Source organism: Ursus maritimus, unplaced genomic scaffold, assembly GCF_017311325.1.
Source record: "Ursus maritimus isolate PB19 unplaced genomic scaffold, ASM1731132v1 scaffold_2, whole genome shotgun sequence".
Classification (NCBI taxonomy): domain Eukaryota; kingdom Metazoa; phylum Chordata; class Mammalia; order Carnivora; family Ursidae; genus Ursus; species Ursus maritimus.
In genome coordinates this window covers 26,864,698-26,884,413 of record NW_024424452.1, presented here as the reverse complement: position 1 = coordinate 26,884,413, position 19,716 = coordinate 26,864,698, and the positions used below count along the sequence as shown (strand labels likewise).

The following is a 19,716-nucleotide window of genomic DNA, read 5'->3' as shown; positions in this document are numbered from 1 at the left end:
TGTCCAATCTAGTCTCCTGGTTGTTTTTATAAATAAAGTTTTATTGGAACACAGACACTCCCATTTCCTTGTCTCTTTTCTATGGCAGCTTTCATGCTACAGGGGCAGGCAGACTGGAGTAGCTGCCACAGAAACCGTATGGTCCCCCAAACCTAAAATATTTACTATCTGGCCCTTCAGCAAAAACATTTGCCAACTCCTTGTTTATATCAGGAGACATGGTTCTCTGTAAAGCAGTATTCTGTGGTTACATTTTATGGCTGTTCTTGATTTCAGCTCTGGGGGCTTATTCAGCACCCCTCCCCTAAATTTATAATTGCTTCTCTTTTTCTTGTACTATTTGCTTTTAGCACACCCGCCAATACATCAAGTGTCCTCTTCTAGATCAATCTTTAATGAAGCTGGATTTGATTATGGTTTTGGAGAGAAGTCAATGAGATATTTTTCTTTTTGAACAAAGGTCTTTTATGGGTCAAGTCACTTGGAAGGTGCCTGAGGTGAAACTGACCCAAGACACCAGTTAAATCCAGCCTTTGGATTAGTCACGATGCCAGATTAAAGTCACAAGGATTTGGGTCTTGGCCAAAATTTCATTATCCAGACTCTGGGTAAATTTACAAATGTTTGATCCTCTCAAAAAGCCTTACCTCTTTCCAGATCTATCATCAAGAATAAAAATAGCCCCTAGGAATTTCAGTAGTTAGCCTTATCCTTGCCCAATTTCTGGAAGACTAGAGACAGAGCACAAAACTGGAACCCAGATCACCAAACAAGCAAACTGTTGACTTTGGTTTCAAAGAGAAAAAGAGATATACACATTTCTCCCTGGGCCACCTCATAATGTCCCGCACTGTAACTGACAATTTGCCTAATTTCCAGTGTACAACATCAGCATCTCCCTGCCTTTTATCCAAAATTTCTCCACCGCAGCCCCTATTGTATGCTCCAGACCGCCCAACATCAGAATTAAACAGTGAATGAGGTCGCCCCCTCGCGGCAGAATGTCGCAATACACTTCATCACAGAGAAGTTACCAGCAGTGCAGACATCCCTTCGCTAAGTTTGTTAAGCAAAATGACTAACTCCAGGCCCCAAAAGTGATGGGAAGCAAAGTTTGTATTGCTCTCATAAAATTTTAGTCTTAAAAGAATTACTAGAATTTACACTATACTATGTATATATTCCTTTTTTTCAGCTATGTGATTTGTGTATTCTTTTGAGAGTTAGCAAATTACCGTAGGTACAGAACATATAATTTCCCACTGGAATCTCATATACAGTATATTGTATTTGCAGGAAAAAATATTTTCCCTACTGGTGACAGATGTGAACTACACTGATGGTAGTGTTCACTTTGCAATATATACAAATACAGAATCGTTATGTGGTATACCTGAAACTACTATGTTATACATTAGTTATACCTCCATAAAAATATTTTTTCCCAGGAAGCCTGGGTGGCTCAGTTGGTTAAGCATCTGACTCTTGATTTCAGCTCAAGTCATGATCTCAGGGTCCCCGCACCCGGCTCCGCACACAGCGGGGAGTCTTTGAGATTCTTTCTCTCTCCCTCTGCCCTTCCCCCTACTCGTGCATGGTCTCTCTAAATAAATAAAATCTTTAAAAAGATATTTTTTCCCTGCTCCAAGGGTGAGAAAACTATAGCATACCACCTACTTTGTAAATAAAGTTTTATTGTAACATCATGGGCTTATAATTTGCCTATGGCTGCTTTTGCATTACAATGGCAGAGCTGAGTACTTGGGACAAAACCCCCTTGCCAGCAAAACGCCTAAAAGATTTATTATCCAGACCTTTACAGATCGTCTGTTGACCCCTGACCTACAAAGGCCACTTAAGTTTGCTTTCAAAACATGTATAATGAAAAGTGCTTAGTTCTTCCCTTCCAAATTCCTTACGAAACTGCCTCTTACATACTTCCAAGTTTTTTAATTTTTTTTAAAGACTTTATTTATTTGACAGAGAGAGAGAGAGAGACAGCCAGTGAGAGAGGGAACACAAGCAGGGGGAGTGGGAGAGAAAGAAGCAGGCTCCCAGCAGAGCAGGGAGCCCAATGTGGGGCTCGATCCCAGAACTCTGGGATCAGGTCCTAGGCTGAAGGCAGACGCTATACGACTGAGCCACCCAGGCGCCCCACTTCCAAGCTTTATAAACCGGCAAATATTGCATTTGTCCTTCTCCCTTCCTGGAAGGCAGACTGTGTCCAATTGGACTTGATTAGTCGTCTAACATCTAATTAGATTACTGTCAGCTGTGTCACATAGCAGGTGCTCAGTAAATGTGGCTTGAACAAAAACCACACTCACTGAAGAGATGATGACTCATACACCTGCCCCCCAAAGACAGTTATTCCCCTGATAGCACCTGAGGCTCTGGTTTAATAGCCAACCTATTAACCCTGGATCATGATGAGTGGGATGGCTGAACCCTCCCCCACCCCCCGTGATGCGTCCCCACAGGTCACTTACTTTTCATCTTGTCCTTGGCTCCAGCAATCAGGTAATAGAAGATATGGAACGTCCTCTCATCTCTGGCTTGGCGAATCGCCCGTGACTTCTCTAGCAGATCTGGTTTGAGGGGGGAGTTAAGAATTCTAGGGGTACCACAGGTGTTCCCCTTGCCAGAACCTACCTTCTTCCCCCATCCCTGTCTCACCAACCGCAGATCTCATTTAAGCCTTATGAACTATACGAGGAAGTAAAGGCAAATATTATTTGCATTTTCAACATGGGGAAGGAGAGGCTCAGGGAAGGAAGTCATTTTCCAAGAGCACACAGCTAGCAGGTGGCAAAGCCACATCTGTGGTGGCCAAAAGCACCCTGGCTGAGGGGCTGGGGTTCAACTAGCCTCAGGATGTGAACATACCCCTAATTCATCTAAGGCGAGAGCCCATTCCGCTGCGGGGCGGCGCAGAGACACAGGGGTACCGGATTGGTGGGGGGAGGGCACATGTGTGGCTGGGCTGTTGTCCCAGGTGGATTTCTTCATCCCTAAGTGTGCTGTGGCAGGACGTTAGGGCAGGCCCACCTGTGCCCTGCAAACGTGGCAGCGCTGGCCTTCCTAGGGCCCTCAGACCGCCTGGCCCTTGCCTCAGCTGTCCCAGCCTCCTTCCAACTGTGGATCCTTAGCAGGCTTGTTAAAGTCCAGGGGGCCAGCCCACCCTTGAGCTCTGAGCCTGCAGGTCTGGGGCAGAGCCCACGGCCCGTATTTCTAACAAGCTCGCAGGTGATGCGGGTGTTGCTGGCCACACTACGTACTTTGCCAGCCACGGATCTAAAGGGCAGAAGCTGAGGCCACAGGGAGGGGTCTCTGCCTGGGACTTGCCATGAACATACGAAATGAACAGCTGAGAAGTATGTGCAGGGGTCTGAGAATGGGCTGTAGGACAGAATCTTCCCTGGGTGGGCGGGCCATGCAGCCCCAAGATCGTGGGGGTCTCAGCCCATAGCGGGCAACTGGTCTCAGAGCGGCCGGGCTGGTTGGGGGCCTGGGGCCTGCTTCCTCCGAAACAAACAGGAGGCTGTTCCTTTATGTCTAAAGAATCAGAATTCCACTGGCCCGCCAGTGCCCAAGGCCTGCTCGTCAGCCTCCCAGCAGAAGCTCCGGCCACGGCCGGGTCCTCTGCAAAGACAGCATCCCCACATCCCCAAGTTGGGCTGGAATTAAATGAGATACTGTGTGCCAAGGGCCCAGGCTGGTGTCCAGCACACAGCACCCCTGCGTTAGGCTAATGATCAAAATCCGGAAGTTCTGCAATCTTTTTTCCCAACTCTTGAGCTGGAAGAGGTTCAGAGTTTGCTAGATTTTGGAGAGACCACTGAGGATACCCTATACGAGTGTCATAGGACACTCTCAATGGTGCCAAGGGAGCCCACGGTTACTCCCGCGGCAAAGGACATCCCTGTTCTCCTAAGGGGACTAGAGAGATTACAAACAGGCTCTTGGGGGCTCGGCAGGTTTAACCATCAGCTGAGTTTCGGTTTTAGAAGTTACTGGAGTTCAGAATTTGTGGACCTGTATTGTCAGAGGCCTTGAGGGCAAAAACCACCCTGCGTGGTTGGACACAGTGTAATCCAGGGGCCCTGGGGGCACAGGAAAGAAATGTTCCTCCCCCAGGGCCTCAGCTGTTAGCGTTTTGCCCGTTTCCATATAGTCACGTAGAGCCTGGTTCTTCTGTGTGAATTTAAGGAGCTAACATTTGCTGCGGTACTGTTATCACTCCCATTTCACCGACGAGGCACAGAGAGGTTGAGTAATTAGCCCAAGGTCACACAGCTAAGGAGGGGTCAACCCAGAATCAAACGCAGGCTGTTTGGGGCTCACGTTTGTGTGACCACCACACCTCAGTGCCTGCTGTCAAGAGACAACGGCCTCAGGGCAGATCTGTTCTGGAAAGAACCCAAGAGCCTGGGGAGAGAGGGGCCGCTCGGCCACCTCTCTGGGGCCTCTCAGGCTTGGGGCAGGAGGTGGGTTGGGGGGCAGGTCCCGTGTGACCGAGGCTCAGTAAAGGATACACGTCTCAATGTTGGCTCCCACGATGTAACCGGTGACGTCGAAGTTGATGCGGATGAATTTGCCCTGCCAACAGGAAAACACATTCATGGGGGTCTCCCCAGCCTCAGCCCCTCACCCCCGCACTGCAGGCAAGTGGAGAGAGAGATGTCCAGGGGCAACTGGAGATCTTGGGGGGACAGAGTTTCTTGCAAACACCCAGAACCTCACAGGTCAGCATGTCAGAAAGAACCACCATCTGCTGAGCTGGGATGATTCCGGGCCTGAGAGCCACAGAGGAACTTATAAAACATTCGTGAAACAATTTCATTTGGCTCTTGCAATGCTCCTCAGCTGGTCATGGTCATCCCCATTTTAAAGGTGAGGAAACTGAGGCTGAGAGAGGCAGTATGAGCCGCCCAATGGGCCAGTGCTCCTAAGAGGTAGAGCCATGGTGAGGACAAGTTTTGGGGCTGGAGGGCTCCCTCCCTGCCCCCTGCTCAGAAGCATGCTGGCCCCGCCACGCTCCTCCAGGCTCAAGGTCACCCAGCTGGGAATCAAGCCTCCTCTTTGGGACACGGAACCACATCTTCGTGTGATTGACCACCCGCTTTCAGGGCTCTCCTGCCCCCGTGAGGCTCAAGTGAGAAAGGGAGCCCCTTGGAGTCTGGGGAAGTGTGTGTGGGAAGGTGGCACCTTCTGCCTCATTGACCTTCACCTCCCAACTAGACCTCACGGAGGCTGGAACCGCTTCTGATTTGTTTGCTACAATCCTGTGAGCCTGGCTCAGGGTCTGGTCTACAGCAGGTGCTTAATAAAAACTGAGCAAAGGAAAAAGCAAGAGGATGGTGCATATAACAGTTTATGAATGATCATACACAGTAGGTGCCTAATAAATACTTGCTGGAGGATGTATGTGCCTAGTACATAGTGGGTGCTCAATTCGTGTTTTGCTGAGTAAATGAGTATTAAGTGTTTGGCACCTACTAGGTGCTCCATAAGTATTTATCGAATAAATGTCAAATGCCTAACAGGTGCTTAGTATACAGCAGATGCTCAATGGACATCTATTGAGTGAATAGTGAATGAAGGAATGAATGAATGAAGGGATGTGTGGCAGGAGCCCTGGCAGCCCTGTAAGGTCACGACAGGACTGAAGATACAGAGCACAGTGCTGTCGAGGGACACACGTCCAGCCGTTCCGGTTCAGGCTCCCTGCACATGCAGAGTCTGCGTTCCCAGGCAGGAGAGGACACCACAGGCGTTTTGCTACTTACGAATCGTGAAGAGTTGTCGTTCTTGACCGTTTTGGCATTGCCAAAAGCCTCCAGAATCGGGTTTGCTTGCAGAAGCTGCTTTTCCAGCTCACCCTAAAATTCATTCACATCTAGTTAGTGGAGAAAGTAACCCAGGTAGTGACAGTTCTGCCCTAGACGAGGGCATCCCAAAACTCTGCCCTTAGCCTACAGGTCCTCTCCTATCTCCTACCCTGTTTGAGATTGCAATGCTAATGTCCAGATGTACTCAAGGATTTCAGAACAGAAGCAACCAGCCGGGCTCTCTGACAGCTAGGACATCTGTTCCCTAGAAAGGCCTCTTTCTGACAAGGGTTTGCTCATCTATCCAACATCGTTTCACTGAGAACCACTTCACAATGTTGAGGATGTCATTTATATCGTAATGAATTGTGCTCCCTGGAGCTGTGCAGTGCACAACCTGCGCTGCTGTCTATGGCAGTCCCGCTGCTGCTCACGGTTAACAAGCAGCTGTCCTCAAGCTAAGCACTACAATCCTTCTCCTGACAGTTTGTGTGATTTTTTTTTTTTTTTTAATGTTGCACGTTTTCTTCTCGGGACTAGTTTTCTGAAGTCTTTATGGAAGAAAAATAAGGAATGCACAAAACCCACCGGGAATACTCTTAACCGACTGCAAACAAAGCTTCAAAGCAGGTTGCCTGAGCTCCATTCATCAGGTTAAAAGCAGCTGAGACTGTACACAGCCCACCGGCCCCCTCTGAGGGGGCTCCTGTGCACAAACGCGGTCATGTGATTAATCATGGCAGGAAAAGGGCCAACGAGGTAAGTCATGCCAGGAAAGCGATGAGCTGCTTCTGCCCAGCCCCAAAACATGGCGTTGCAGACTGGCCCAGTGGCCTCCCCTGGGAAGTGCTGGACCTCAGGTTTCCTCCTTGTTCCCTCTTGAATTCCCTGTCCCTTTCCCCAGGGCAGCAGGGCAGGGCTAAAAAGAAGCTGGGGACAGTTCTAGAAGGGAGTGCAAGCGCACAGCTCTCCCCTTGTGCCTCTGTCCTCCAGGAGGGCATTACGGGTAGCTGTCCCTAAAGGGGACAGGAAGCTGCTACTTATTTCTGTGTCTGTGCCTCCCCAGGCCCTGCTCCTCTGCAGCTCCCCAAAGATGAAATGAAGGTGTCACCTCTGTGAAAATCCCGGGCCCAAGAAGAATCCCCATAACAGGGACCTGCGGGAATGTGCAAGGAGGGCAAAGGGCTTCCCTTGGCTGGTGGGAAGAAGGCTAAAGGGATTACTTCTGTCGACACAAACTTGGGGTACCAATATCCCCCAAAAAAGGTTCCCTTTCTAGAATGGGAATTCCAGCTGATGGGACCAAAAGACCTTCTCAGGAGAGCTGTAAACCTGGACATCTGGTCCCAAGCACTCATTGTTTGGATGATGAGACTGGGGCTCAAAGAAGTTAAGTGACTTGGCCAGGGTCACACAGGAGCAGATCCCAAAGAAGAATCCTGATTCTCCTTCTGATCCACCCATGGACATGGCCTCCCAGGGTCTCACTAAGATGCACTGAGTGTGATCCTAGCACATGCTAGGACCTCTGAGGATCTCTTGCAGAATGCGACCCATACGCCAGCCCCCACCCCCCCAAGCTCTGCGTTAGAGATGAGTTTACATCTGCGGAGGTCCAGGCAGGACCCCGTTGGGTGTTGCATAGCTGGGGCCTTACCATGCCACCAAAGCTAGTGCATCGCAAACTCCAAGTCTCCTGTTTCCGGAGCCTTGGGTCAAGCAACCGGCATGCAAAGACAGACACGCACTGCACACACATGCACGAGGACACACCAGTGCGCAGGGGACAGGGCTCAGGGGAGAAACGTAGGGATGATGGCAGGGAGGAGGGAGGGAGGCAGGCCACAGCAGTGCCATTAACTGTCAATCAAGCCAGGGAAGCTTCAGGGCCAGAGTGTCCTAAAACGCTCAACCAGGTGGGACAGACGTTTCTAGGGCGGTCCAGTCGGGGGTACCGGTGGTGGATGCATTGGGGGGAATGGCGGGGGGGGATTCACTCTGAACTGGGGAATTCCATTCCAGGCTGGAGGACAACCTGGAACATTCCAATGGGGGTCCCGGGGCTGGCTCATGGGCCCCCACACCATGCGCTGGCCTCGGACCCCCCAGCCGGACGGTACTTTGGTGAGCTGGTCGGTTTGGGCTGTGAAAACTCGGGGCCCCCGCCTCTTCTACCATCAGCGACGGGACTCAGTGGTGCAACAGGGGCATGCAGTTCTAAGTACACTCCGTGCCTCCCGTACACACCAGGAAAACACTCCCAGTTACTCACGTAGGCAAGAGCTGGGCCTTGCTGTGGTTGAACAATACAGTATAAAACAAACGTCAGTGTCATTCCAATCGCGCGCACGTCCGGGGCTGGAGAATTAGGATTGCAACCCCCCCCCCCCAAGACAGCCTGGATTCCCCAAGGTAATTGGGCAGCGGGGCAGGGGGGGGGGAACTCTCCTTTGATTCCTGTCCTTTGCCGTTTTGCTCGTTCCTTTGAAGAATTTCTCAGGGACTCAGATATTTCAAAAGTTTTTCCCACTGCGGGGGCCAAGGTGGGCTCTTTGACACGTGATCAATGAGATACCATCCGAGTCGGGCTTGCAGGGGCAGAGAAAGAAGTGTCCGGCCCATCCTAGGCCCTTGGTAGAGATCAGTCACGATTAAGTATTATTATGTCTTATGTTGACTATTACAGGGAAAGAAGAGGCAGCGGGAAGCAACGTTTAACGGCCGTGTAAACTTAACCTAGGATTATGTGTTCCTACACACCGGGCCAGAGACAGCGTGGAAATGCTGGATTTCCTGCATTTGTTGGAGGGAGGAGGGTTGGAGCCACGGGCGCCGCCCGCCCCAGCCAAGCTGTCTCTGGGACGGCTCCGGAGCCCTCTGAGAGGTCTAGACAGCAAGACCCCCGAGCTGTCTTCAGGCTTCCACGCTGCCATCTCCCCAGCCCCAGACCTTCCAACAGAGACGCTGGCAAGTCCTTCAAGCAGCCCCACTGCGTGTCCCCTCCTCTGGGACAGATGAGGTAGGGCTAAGACGGAGGAGGAGGAAGAGAGGGATGGACCCCAGGAGGGATGAGTCTAGAAACTTGCTTTTCTTTTCCTTCCAAGCCCTCAGACTGCATCAGTGTGGGTTTATCTATATGACTATTTGACAGTGATCTCTCACCGTCTGGAAGCCCGGGGAATTGAAGGACAGCATCGCTCGGACTCACAGCTGGGCCCCATCCCATGTCACCCCGCACACAGGTGATGCTCGGTCACTGCACTGGACCAAAGCTCATAGCTGAGTGACACTGATATTCCCGTCCCCTGGGGTCCCAGTCAGAGGGGCACATGGAGGAGTGACAGGTGTGTCTCAGTTCTAGGGAGTTTATAGAGACCCATTGACAGGGTGATTCTCAATCAGGGTGCCCTAGGGGACACCTGGCGGTCCTACAGACGCGTTTGGCTGTCACAGCTGGGTAGTGGAGTTGCTATGAGCATCTTGTGCGGGAAAGGCCCGGATGCTGCTAAAATCCTACACTGCATAAGGCAGCCCCACCACAGAATTCTCTGGTCCGAAATGACAGCGGCACCACTATTGGGAAGCCCTGACTGAAGCAAGACTCCTCCCTGTGGCAGGAGAGGGCCCGTCCCACGTCATGAAACAGGACCCCTCAGGATGATGATCCCACCTGAGGCGGACTGAAAGGGCTCACCCAGCTGGAAAAAGACCCCTCCTATGAGTTGTCGGGCAAGGGGCCCGTGAAACGTGGACCCGGGCCTCCCAGTGGAGCCCAGAGACCCGTGCACTATGGCTCGGCCACTGACAAGAGCTGCACTCACCGTGATGCTCGTGTCCTTCTTGCCCTTGTGGGAGGAGGCCACCACGGCCAGGTACTGGATGACTTTCTTGGTGTTTTCCGTTTTCCCGGCTCCGGACTCCCCCCTGAAAGACACGGGAACAGTGAGCCACTGGAAAGAAGCCTACCCTCTTTCTACAGTTCCAGGCCCTTTGCCAGGTAGGGCAAGTTAGGCTCCCAGAGGGGAAGCGACTCGTCCAAGGTCATGCCACTGGCACAGAGCTACACGGGGCCACACACGCTAGCCGCCACCTCAGTGTACGGCGCAGGAAAGGATTCAGATGAAAAGAGTAAAAGAGAAAAACTGACTTTTCCTACCAAGGTCCAAACTTAGGTTTATTTGGAGTTATCTACTTTTTGTTTAAGATACTTTATTGTTTTTAGGCCAGTTTCAGGTTCACAGCAAGGTGAGCTGAAAGAACACTGAGTTCCTCTATCCCCCGTCCCTCAACGTGTACAGCCTCCGCCACGACCAGCCCCTCCCCCACCAGAGTGGTGCATTTGTTATCATCGAGGAACATATGCTGACATATCATCACCCACAGTCCACAGTTTAAACCAGGGTTCACGCTTGGTGCTGGACTTTCTATGGGTTTGGACACACATAACATGACATGAATCCATCATTATAGTACCACACAGAATAGTTTCTCTGCAAGTCATCTACTTTTAAGACATTGTTAGCTCAGTTGACAGAAAGAAAGATCAGGCAAAGGGCAACCTTCCAGGAAGGAAATAGGTACCTCTTACAGTATAAGACTCTAAGGTAAAAGTTTTAGAAGCTTCCCTTACAGATTATCCTACCCGCCATTGGGCAGATATAAGTCCCTTCATCCTCTGGAGAAGCCCACTCTGATTGTAAGGTGGCTAGCTAATGATCTGAGTCAAATATCAGAGGATAAACCTGGTTGAAGTAATTCACGCTCAAGTGTAAATGACTGATATATTTAGATCGGCAGAGCATTGTCTGTCTTTTCAAAACAGCACTCCTACAATACGGCAGATTTTTTTTTTTTTAATCAAATGGCCTTCTTGAAACCTGCCTCTCTTGGCTACCAAAGATCATCATGGTGGGCTTGCTGCATCTGAGGGTTCCAGATGCTGACTCTGACTGCCGGGCTTCCTGGTGAATTGGAAGGACAGGGCCTCAACCAAAACTTTCTTCCCTTCTCATCCTCCCCTCACATCTTCTTCTTTTGTTTTTCCTTTATTTGCTAGACTCTCTCATTTTCTGAGCTCAGTGAATCTCCTGCAATGCAAGAGATGATTTTTTTTGAAGTCTGGAAAAGAATGTGTCTACCGTGAGGTCAGCTCAAGGTTCTCCATGCTGAATCAGTGCCACAGCCCTAGTGCGGTCCCTGCTCTTTTTCCTAATTAGGAAAGAAAGAAATTAATTTGTCCTGCCAAGCACCCGTTAACAACTCTGCTCATGGCTAAAAAAGAAACACGTGCCCTGAATTTCTGGACCTAGTGCAGTGGGCCCCGATGTCTGGACATCAAGTGTGTGATCTCCAGGAACGTCAGGCTTAGCATTGCCCTCTCCCTCTTCCTAATGGCCTTTATCCCAGTGGCCACATCATTTCATGTAGCCTCAGAGGCACTTTGTGAATGGGGAACCATGGAGTCGATTATCCCTATTTCTTGAGGGGCAAATAGAGTCCAAACCAAAAAAAAAAAAAAAAAAATTTTTTTTAATTTTAAGGAGAGAGTTGAATTTAGGGGAGGAGAGGCCCCATGCTAATTGTTTCACATGCATTATCTCCTTTAGCTTCTCTCCCCCAATCCTGAAAGTAGGATGAACCACTTCCCAGTTATTACAAAAGAGGAACTCTGGCCCAGAGTGGGTAAGCAACTTGCCCTAGGTCACACAGTGAGGCAAAGGCACAGTCAGAACTGAGTCAGGTCTGTGATTCCAATGCAATCAGGACACTTTCTACTATATTCTGCCTAGTCATTCCACAACACAGACCCACCCCTCCAGGAACTTTCTTTCTAAGGCTAAAGGAACCAATGAACCAAACCATTCAGTCATTTACACCTTAGTATGAATTACTTCCATCAGGCTAACATCAGAAAGCTTGACATATATCACCTCAGACTGAAGGGGCAGGTTCTGACCAGAGTAAGAGAAAGGAGAAAATACCTGAGTGTGGGAAGCCACCTTTATAGGTGATCCTGAACCTATCCAGATCTAAGACAGTACACACAGTGTTCAGATCCCCAGATCGTCCCCTTTCCCACAATAATCTCATTTCCCACCTTTGTTTTCAGCCTCTCCTACCTCTTCTCTTACAACAAAGATATTGGCACGTCCATGACTGTGGCCCTGGCCTTCGACCTTAGGAGGGAGGGGAAGTGGGACGTATACTCTGGGAATCTGCTTCTCCCCATGTGGGCTGCTTGGCTCAAAAGTTTCCAAGTTTTATTGATAAAAATAAATTGTCCTGGGAGGTTGTGCCAAAGAAAACTCCAGGGCTCCAGGCCCACGGGTGTCTGAAGATTGATGTGCTCGGGGCTGCTTTAGAAACGTTAATATCTTTGCTTTTCTGACCCCTGAACTCCGGAGGTGAAGATGCCTTCCTGATCGGCACACCCGAAACCTCTGTCCTATTTTGTAGGGAACTTGGTGCCCAGTTCCCTCCTCATGACCATATAAGGCCTCCTGGCCTTGTACTCCCCCCACTGCCAAGTCCTGCCCCAAACGCAATGGGCGCTTTAACCCCAGCTGGGCCAGCTTCATGGGAGGGCCCTGTGCTTGACTTCACGCTCTCAAGTTGCCATCCTGAAATTCTTAATACTTTTTGAATAAAGGGCTCTGCATTTTCATTTTGCATGATTTTACACATCATGTGGCTGGTCCCGGGTCCCAGGGTTGAACACCATTAACACCATTTACAAGTCCATTTCAGCCCGTGGTCTGCCCTTGGCAGCAAAGCCAAATTAGCTCTGGGTTTCAGCGCTGTTCAGTCCCTGGTCCTCATGGGACTCCCGCACCTGTAGCCTGCGTGAGGTCTTCAAGCAAGTGCGCTGCCAACTCCTACACACCCTGCAAAGCCCAGATAAGCATCGCCTCTGTTCTGAACGCTGCCCTCTAGGCAGGAGCAATGCCTCCTTCCCCTACAGCACCGATCAGCGGAATAGCTCATTGGGCCCCAAGACGAGACTGTCTGAGTTCAAATCCCTGCTCTGTCCGTGACCTGTGTGACCTTGGGCAGGTCATTTAACTACTCCCATGCCTTGGTTTCCTTATCTACAAGCTAGGTACAATAAACGCACTTGCATGATTGTTACAAGGATTAAATAAGTGAACATGTATAAAAATATTTAGAACAATGGCAGGTGTACCAAAAGGTGAGCTATCATTACTTACAACCATTTCTTCCCTAATGTTTGCATTAATACTTATAATGCTTATATAATGTTTATATTCTGTTCATATCAGTATCTTCAACATTCATACTACTATTAAAACATAAATGCTATCCCATTTTTCCACTGTACAAGCCAGGAATCCGGAAACCATTCCTGTAAAGAGCCAGACAGTAAATACTTTAGGCTTTGCGGGTCATGTGTTCTCTGTCCCAACTACTCAGCTCTGCCATTGTAGCAGGAAAACAAGCACGGCCGCGTGCCAATAAAACTTTATTTACAAAAAACAGCAAAGAGCCACATTTGGCCCACTGGTCAGAGTTTGCCGACCCCTGGCTGTGGTCTCTCCACGCTTTCCTGTCCATTTTATTTTATTTTATTTTTTTAAACATTTTTATTTATTTATTTGACAGAGATAGAGACAGCTAGCGAGAGACGGAACACAAGCAGGGGGAGTGGGAGAGGAAGAAGCAGGCTCATAGCGGAGGAGCTTGATGTGGGGCTCGATCCCAGCGCACTGGGATCACGCCCTGAGCCGAAGGCAGATGCCCAACCACTGTGCCACCCAGGTGCCCTTCCTGTCCATTTTAGATTAAAGTTCAAAATCCTCCCCGGGGCCCGGAAGACCCCCCCCACCTCCCTCTGACCTCCTGCCCCACCACCCCCTTCCCTTTTAATCCAGCCCCTCGTCACATACAGGTTACTCCTTGAACACCCAGCTCTCTCTCAGCCCAGGGCCTCTCCATGCCTCACCTAGGCCCCTGTTTGTTCACACTGTATGAACTACGTGCTAGACCACAGGACTCAGCTCGGAACATTGCATTCACTCACTTCCCAGGTTCCTGATGGCAGAATCATCTGCAGCAAATTATGAGTCCCAGCTGGGCTTACCTGGACCCCTGATTATTTTTAAAAGCTCATACCCTGCTATCAACATGTTGGTCCTCAAGTCACTTTGGCTGATTTTGACAATGGCCCCAATGAAATTTAATAAGGAGAGCTAAGCAGATGATGGTTTGGGGGCAAATGGACATATTTGCAAATAAAAGCTGAATGGCTACAGCCAATGCCCTGTCACTGGGTGCCGGCCATGTACAGGGCAGTGTGCTAGAGGACGAGGACACTGTCCCACCCTCACTGAGCTTACATTCCAGGAGAGGGAGACAGACACAAGCCAAGGAAATGAGTAAGTAATCAAGGTTGTCGAAGGGTCTGCTACGGCTGTATCGAGGTGGCATGACGGGGAACTGAGTCAGGGGGCGGCTGTCGGTGGGTAGCCAGAGGGGGAGCGGAGCCCTGCAAGATGCAGGTGGTAGCCTGATGCTTGGGGTGCAGTATTAACAGCGAAATCACTAACGAAAAGCCATAAAAACACAGTGCGGTGCTAAATCTAGCAGGTAAAGGACCCAGTCGTGAGCTGAAACACAAAGGCAGGGTCCCCTCGGCTGGGAATGCACGTGTCATCAGCATTCCTGGTTCTGAGCGTCCTGGTTGGGGGTTACAAATACATTTTAGCAAGTAGGTGAATTTGCAAATATGGAATCAAGAAATAATAAGGATCGATTGTATATATATCTTTATATATACTAACGTATATTTTTAAAGTCTGGAAACAATCACAGCTACCATCCACAGAGGGTAGTTAAATAAAACACAGCCTTTCTGAGCCTCTCAAGGAGGGAGGCTGGTTTCTGCATGATCAGACAGAACGCACTCCAAGATCCCCTGCTGAGTGGAAAGAGCAAGGGCAGACCAGCACATGCAGAATGCAACCACTGTGTTTTCTAAAACCCAGAGTTCTGGATCCTCCTGGGGAGGAAAAAAAACCCAACTAGTTCTGGGAACGGTGTATCAGCATTCTCCCATGGCATAAGTTCTCTGGGGCAGGATTGCAGCTGCCCCTCGAATGGGTGTGAGCTTTCCAGTTTGCCACAGTCCCCACCACTCCCTAATGTGACCCCTGACCTAATCCACCCCTTTCTGTTACCTGCCAGCCTCTCCGAGGCATTAGCATTTGTAAATCCTGATCTGGGGATACAATGAATGTCTGTAAGCAGCTTGCTGTAAATCTACCAGCCAGGCCTAAAAAGGCATTAAGATAAGATAATCATGGACATAGCTTACCATGAATATGATTTATTGTCTGTCACCCCATACATTTCTCCTTGCTTTTGCTTAGCATGGCTGCGGGCGAAGTTGGACTTTCAAAAATAACTAACAATGAACAATTATGTTCACTGAGTGTTAAATGACATCATCAGGCACTGTGCTCAGTGCTTTCCATGAATTAACTCACATGTTCCTCACAACTGCCCTGTGAGGCGGGTGCAGCTGTCCATTTTACAGGCAAGGAAACTGAGGCTCAGACAGGGTAGGTGGCTTTCTGTGAGAATACGGCAGAGCTGAGTCCTGGGCTCCCTTCTGTTCTACTTCACTGACTGCCCCTAAAATGAGAATCTGGACTGTTCTGGAGCCAAAATGACCCCATGCTGCCTTGGTTGGGGCAGCCAAGTGTTGTCAGAGCATCACTTAGGGGCCGAAGGGACCCCAGAGCCCCCATCACTTTACTTCATCAGCCAGCAGAGTTGGCTAACAGTCTGAGGACCCCCGTGCCAGGGTGGGCGCACTCCCAGCCTAGCCTAGGCTCCCCATGAGCTGAGCCCAGGGGCCCTCTCTCCAACGCCGGCATGTGCCAGGTAACCCCAGATGTGTTTCTGCACAAGGCCTGCACCCAGCGGTCAGCCGTCTGGGGGATGAATCCGACATGCTCCCTGCAAATTGTGCACCACGATCTCCAGGACCCCCAGCTCATGTTTCCCACCCCTTCTGAGCTCCCAGATGGGCCGCAGAGGGGAGGCACGTGAGCCCCTTCCTCTGTTAGCAGGGGCTCCCCAGAGCCACACCACCCTCTCTACCCCCCCGAAAGCCAAATGTGGGTGTAGACAGTTCAGAATCAGCCGTGCCTTCAGCGTCCCCTGGAAAGATGCCTGCGACGAGTGTTGCCATCCCTGCCGGCTTGCTGGCTGGCCCACCTGCTTTCCAGGCGCCCGACAGGCTAGATAAAAACCCGGCTTTCCCCAGCTCCGCCCCAGGCCACTGAGTCAGGAGTCTCCGGGGTGAAGCCAGGCCGTCAGACCCCCGAACCATCGCTCAGCAACCGAGGTGCAGCCACAGAGGTCTAGCAGGACCCACCCTCCGGGGGTACCTGGGATGGTTTTAAGCAGTCACGGTCCCCCAAATTACCTGACCAGGGAAGCCAGAACTGGCTCAGACATGAGGGCTACACCCAGCAGACAGAATGCGAAGCAGGTGATGAAGCTTAACATCACCAGGGACAGGTCACGTTCGTGTCATCTGGATGTCACGTGGGTTGACGTACCGCCTGATACAGTGGGATGTAGAAGGCACCTCACCTCCACGTCATTCTCCCCCAAACCCATAACCCCAGTCTGACAACCGAGAACCATATCAGACAAACCCAAATGGAAGGATGATCTGCTAAATCCTGGTCAGTCCTCAAAACTGTCAGGGTCAGGGGCGCCTGGGTGGCTCAGTCGGCTAAGCGTCTGTTTTCGGCCCAGGTCATGATCCCGAGGTCCTGGGATCGAGTCCCACATGGGACTCCCTGCTCAGCGGGGAGTCTGCTTCTCCCTCTCCCGCTGCCCCTCCCCGTGCTCGTGTTCTGTCTCTCTGTCAAATAAATAAAATCTTAAAAAAAAAAGCTGTCAGGGGTCATGAAAAACAAGGAACGTCTGAGAAACTGTCACAGCCAAGGGGAGCCTAGGGAGACATGATGACAAGATGTTATTCTGGATGGGATCATGGAACAGAAAGACATTAGTGGAAAAACTGTGAAAGCTAAGGTCTCTAGTTTGATAGTGACGTACCAATGTTGTTGTCTTAGTGTGACAAATGTGGTGACGTCACGTGTCACTATCAGGAGAAACGAAGACTTGGCAGGTGGGATATGGGAACTCTCTACACTATCTTGGCAACTTTTTCGTAAATCTAAAATCATTTCAAAAGTATTCTATTTTTTAAAGTGATTCCACTTAAAGAATAATAATAATTTAACAATAATGTGCACGTACAGCCAAAATTGTAACCACAGTGCCAGGCAAATGAGGTTGGGGAAACATGAGTTATTTCTGGATTCCACCAGTCTCCGGAATCAGAAGACTTAGACCAGACACAACCTATGCTTCTGTGACCCTACTTCTGTCTGGGATCCTACTTCCATCCTCAAAGACAGAAGCTGAGGAATCCCAGAAGTTCTGCCCACAAAGTTGGACGTCATCATATATTTGCTTGGGAATAAAATTTATTTTTTTTTAAGATTTTATTTATTTATTTGAAAGAGAGAGAGAGCACAAGCAGGGAGAGTGGCAGGCAGAGGGAGAGGGAGAAACAGACTTCCCACTGAGCAGGGAGCCCTACATGGGGTTCGATCCCAGGACCCCAGGATCATGACCTGAGCCGAAGGCAGATGCTTAATCGACTGAGTCACCCAGGCGCCCTGAGGATAAAATTTAAAATGACCTAAGAGCTTCATACCTGGGGTCTGGTCAAGTGTTTCACTAATTCCACGGAGGGTTAGTGGTCCTCCAAAAGGGATATTTGTAAATAACACGGAAATGTGACGTCAGTGGAATGTCAAGCGGAAAAAAGCACGAGATAAAGATGTATGCACACAATTGAGTTCGTGTTTATGTTTAAAACTGACTAGCAAAAAAAAAAGAGAGAGAGAAGGAGCTCCACCAAGGTTTACTGGGGTCAAGCTTGGTAGTGGGCTGTGGGTGAACTTCTTCCTACTGCTCACCTCTAGGTATTTATCTGCTTTACTCTTACAGTTACAAAAAAATTAAATGTATGTGTTCATGTGCATTTTACATTTCAATTTAATTTAAAAATTATTTATTTTGTCTTTGTGGTAGAAGGGAAAAAAAAGAATAAAAGGAAGTGGAGAGAAGTTTGTTGATTTGCCTAAAGCTGGGGAGTCAGCAAACTTTTTCTGTTAAGGGCCCCTTGAGGCGCACAAATGATTTGTTGCACCTACTCAACTCAGCCATAGTAGCGCAAACAGAGCCACAAGCCACACAGGAATGAATGGGTGTGGCTGTGTGCCAATAAAACTTTATTTATAAAAACAGACAGAGGGCCGGATTTGGCCTATGGGTCACAGCTTGCTCCTCCTGGCCTGAAATCACAGAGGTCTAACTCAGGGATCCTTGGATCAGGGGAAGGGGAGGTTCTATTGCGGCCAGGATTCTGATTCCTAAGCCTGGGCTTTGCTCTTGAACACCACGGTGCCTCCAGCCGCAAGGCTCAACAAAACTCCAGCAAAACGCCACCATCTGTCAACCAGCCAACAATGATGCGGCACCGGCTGCGTGCCAGGACCCATGCTCCGTTCTCCCCCAGCATTGCCCCTTCAACCCTCCCAACGGATATCCCCATTCTACGGATGCCAAAAATGAGGTTTGCAGACTTACCCAGCTTGCGCAAGAACAAACTGCTGGCATGCAGCGAGGCAGGAAAGCAGACCTCGCCCTGTGCCTCCAAGACCCCACCTCCGAACCACAAGCGCTGCCCTGTTGAGATATCTGTGTCCCCTCGATATTGCACCGTATTACCAAAAACACCTTAAAAAGTCCTGTAGGCTTTTATCAGGGAGTGTTTCTTCTTCAAAAACAGAGCAGAAGGGATAAGGGGAGGTGGGGTCAAAGTAGGAGGCCTGCTTGGGAGGAAACTCTGGCCAGGCCATAGGTGAGGTGCCCAGTGGAATCCCCTTGGAAACCCTATAGTTTTACAAGAGTCAATGTGGGCCCCAGGGAAGGGTGGCAGGAGGCAGCTGGAGAAGACAATGGCCTGAGACCAGAGTCTGAGCAACCCAAGTGGGACATGCAAATCCAGGTGACTCATGACCAGACCCTGACAGCACCAGTGTGTGTCCCCAGGCCGCCCTTCCAACTTCCTTGAACGGTCAGAAAGATCTCATATACCTCTTTTCTACGCCTTCATCCCAGTCTGCAAGGTCCTGCCGGTCGGCTCCCTGACCACATCTTCCTACCCATCCCCTTCCCCACTGTGCACCAGCGCTTCCAACCTTCTCTTTTCCCCGAAAAGCAAACGGTCCCTACCTCAGGACATTTGCTCTTGCTGCTTCCCACCTGACACTCTTCTCCCAAGTTCTTCCAGGGGATGGCTCCTTGTCACAAAGTTTAAGATCATGCCTTACAAGGGGTTGAGCCAGCATGGGCAGGCTGCAAATATTTTTCTCTAAACCAATGTGCTAAATACAAAAGCCACCAGCCTGGGTCCTGGAAAGGCTCTTCCCAGACGGGGGTCTTCTTCTGGCGGACACACTCTAGCCAAACTGACCTCTTAATTTCTTAATTACAACATACTCTATCTGACCCCAGGGCCTTTGCACATGCTGGAACCTCTTCGCCCTTTTTCTTTGCTATTTCTGCCAAAAACATGACTTCATTGGAGAGGCCTTTTTTGTTTTCCCAATCAGAACACTTTCTATGTGTGCATTCTCCTAGTTCCTTACATGTTTCATTCTTTGTAATTTTCATAGTTTGTAATTACACATTTACTTGAGTGATTTAAAAAAATGTGTATGTGGTTCAAGGCAACACCTTAAAGATAACACCTTCACAGGGCCAAGCAGTA

General features: G+C 49.8%; 1 protein-coding gene across 1 annotated transcript in view; it reads right to left on the bottom strand.

The window, feature by feature from the left end:
• Positions 1-19,716, bottom strand: part of MYH11 (myosin heavy chain 11) — a 113,412-nt gene that overhangs the window by 44,917 nt on the left and 48,779 nt on the right. The window contains exons 5-8 of the mRNA XM_040635288.1: positions 9,653-9,755; positions 5,790-5,882; positions 4,536-4,599; positions 2,490-2,588 (exon numbers count right to left, since the gene is read on the bottom strand). Coding sequence (XP_040491222.1) covers positions 2,490-2,588; positions 4,536-4,599; positions 5,790-5,882; positions 9,653-9,755 — 359 coding nt within the window. The remainder of the gene's footprint in view (positions 1-2,489; positions 2,589-4,535; positions 4,600-5,789; positions 5,883-9,652; positions 9,756-19,716) is intronic.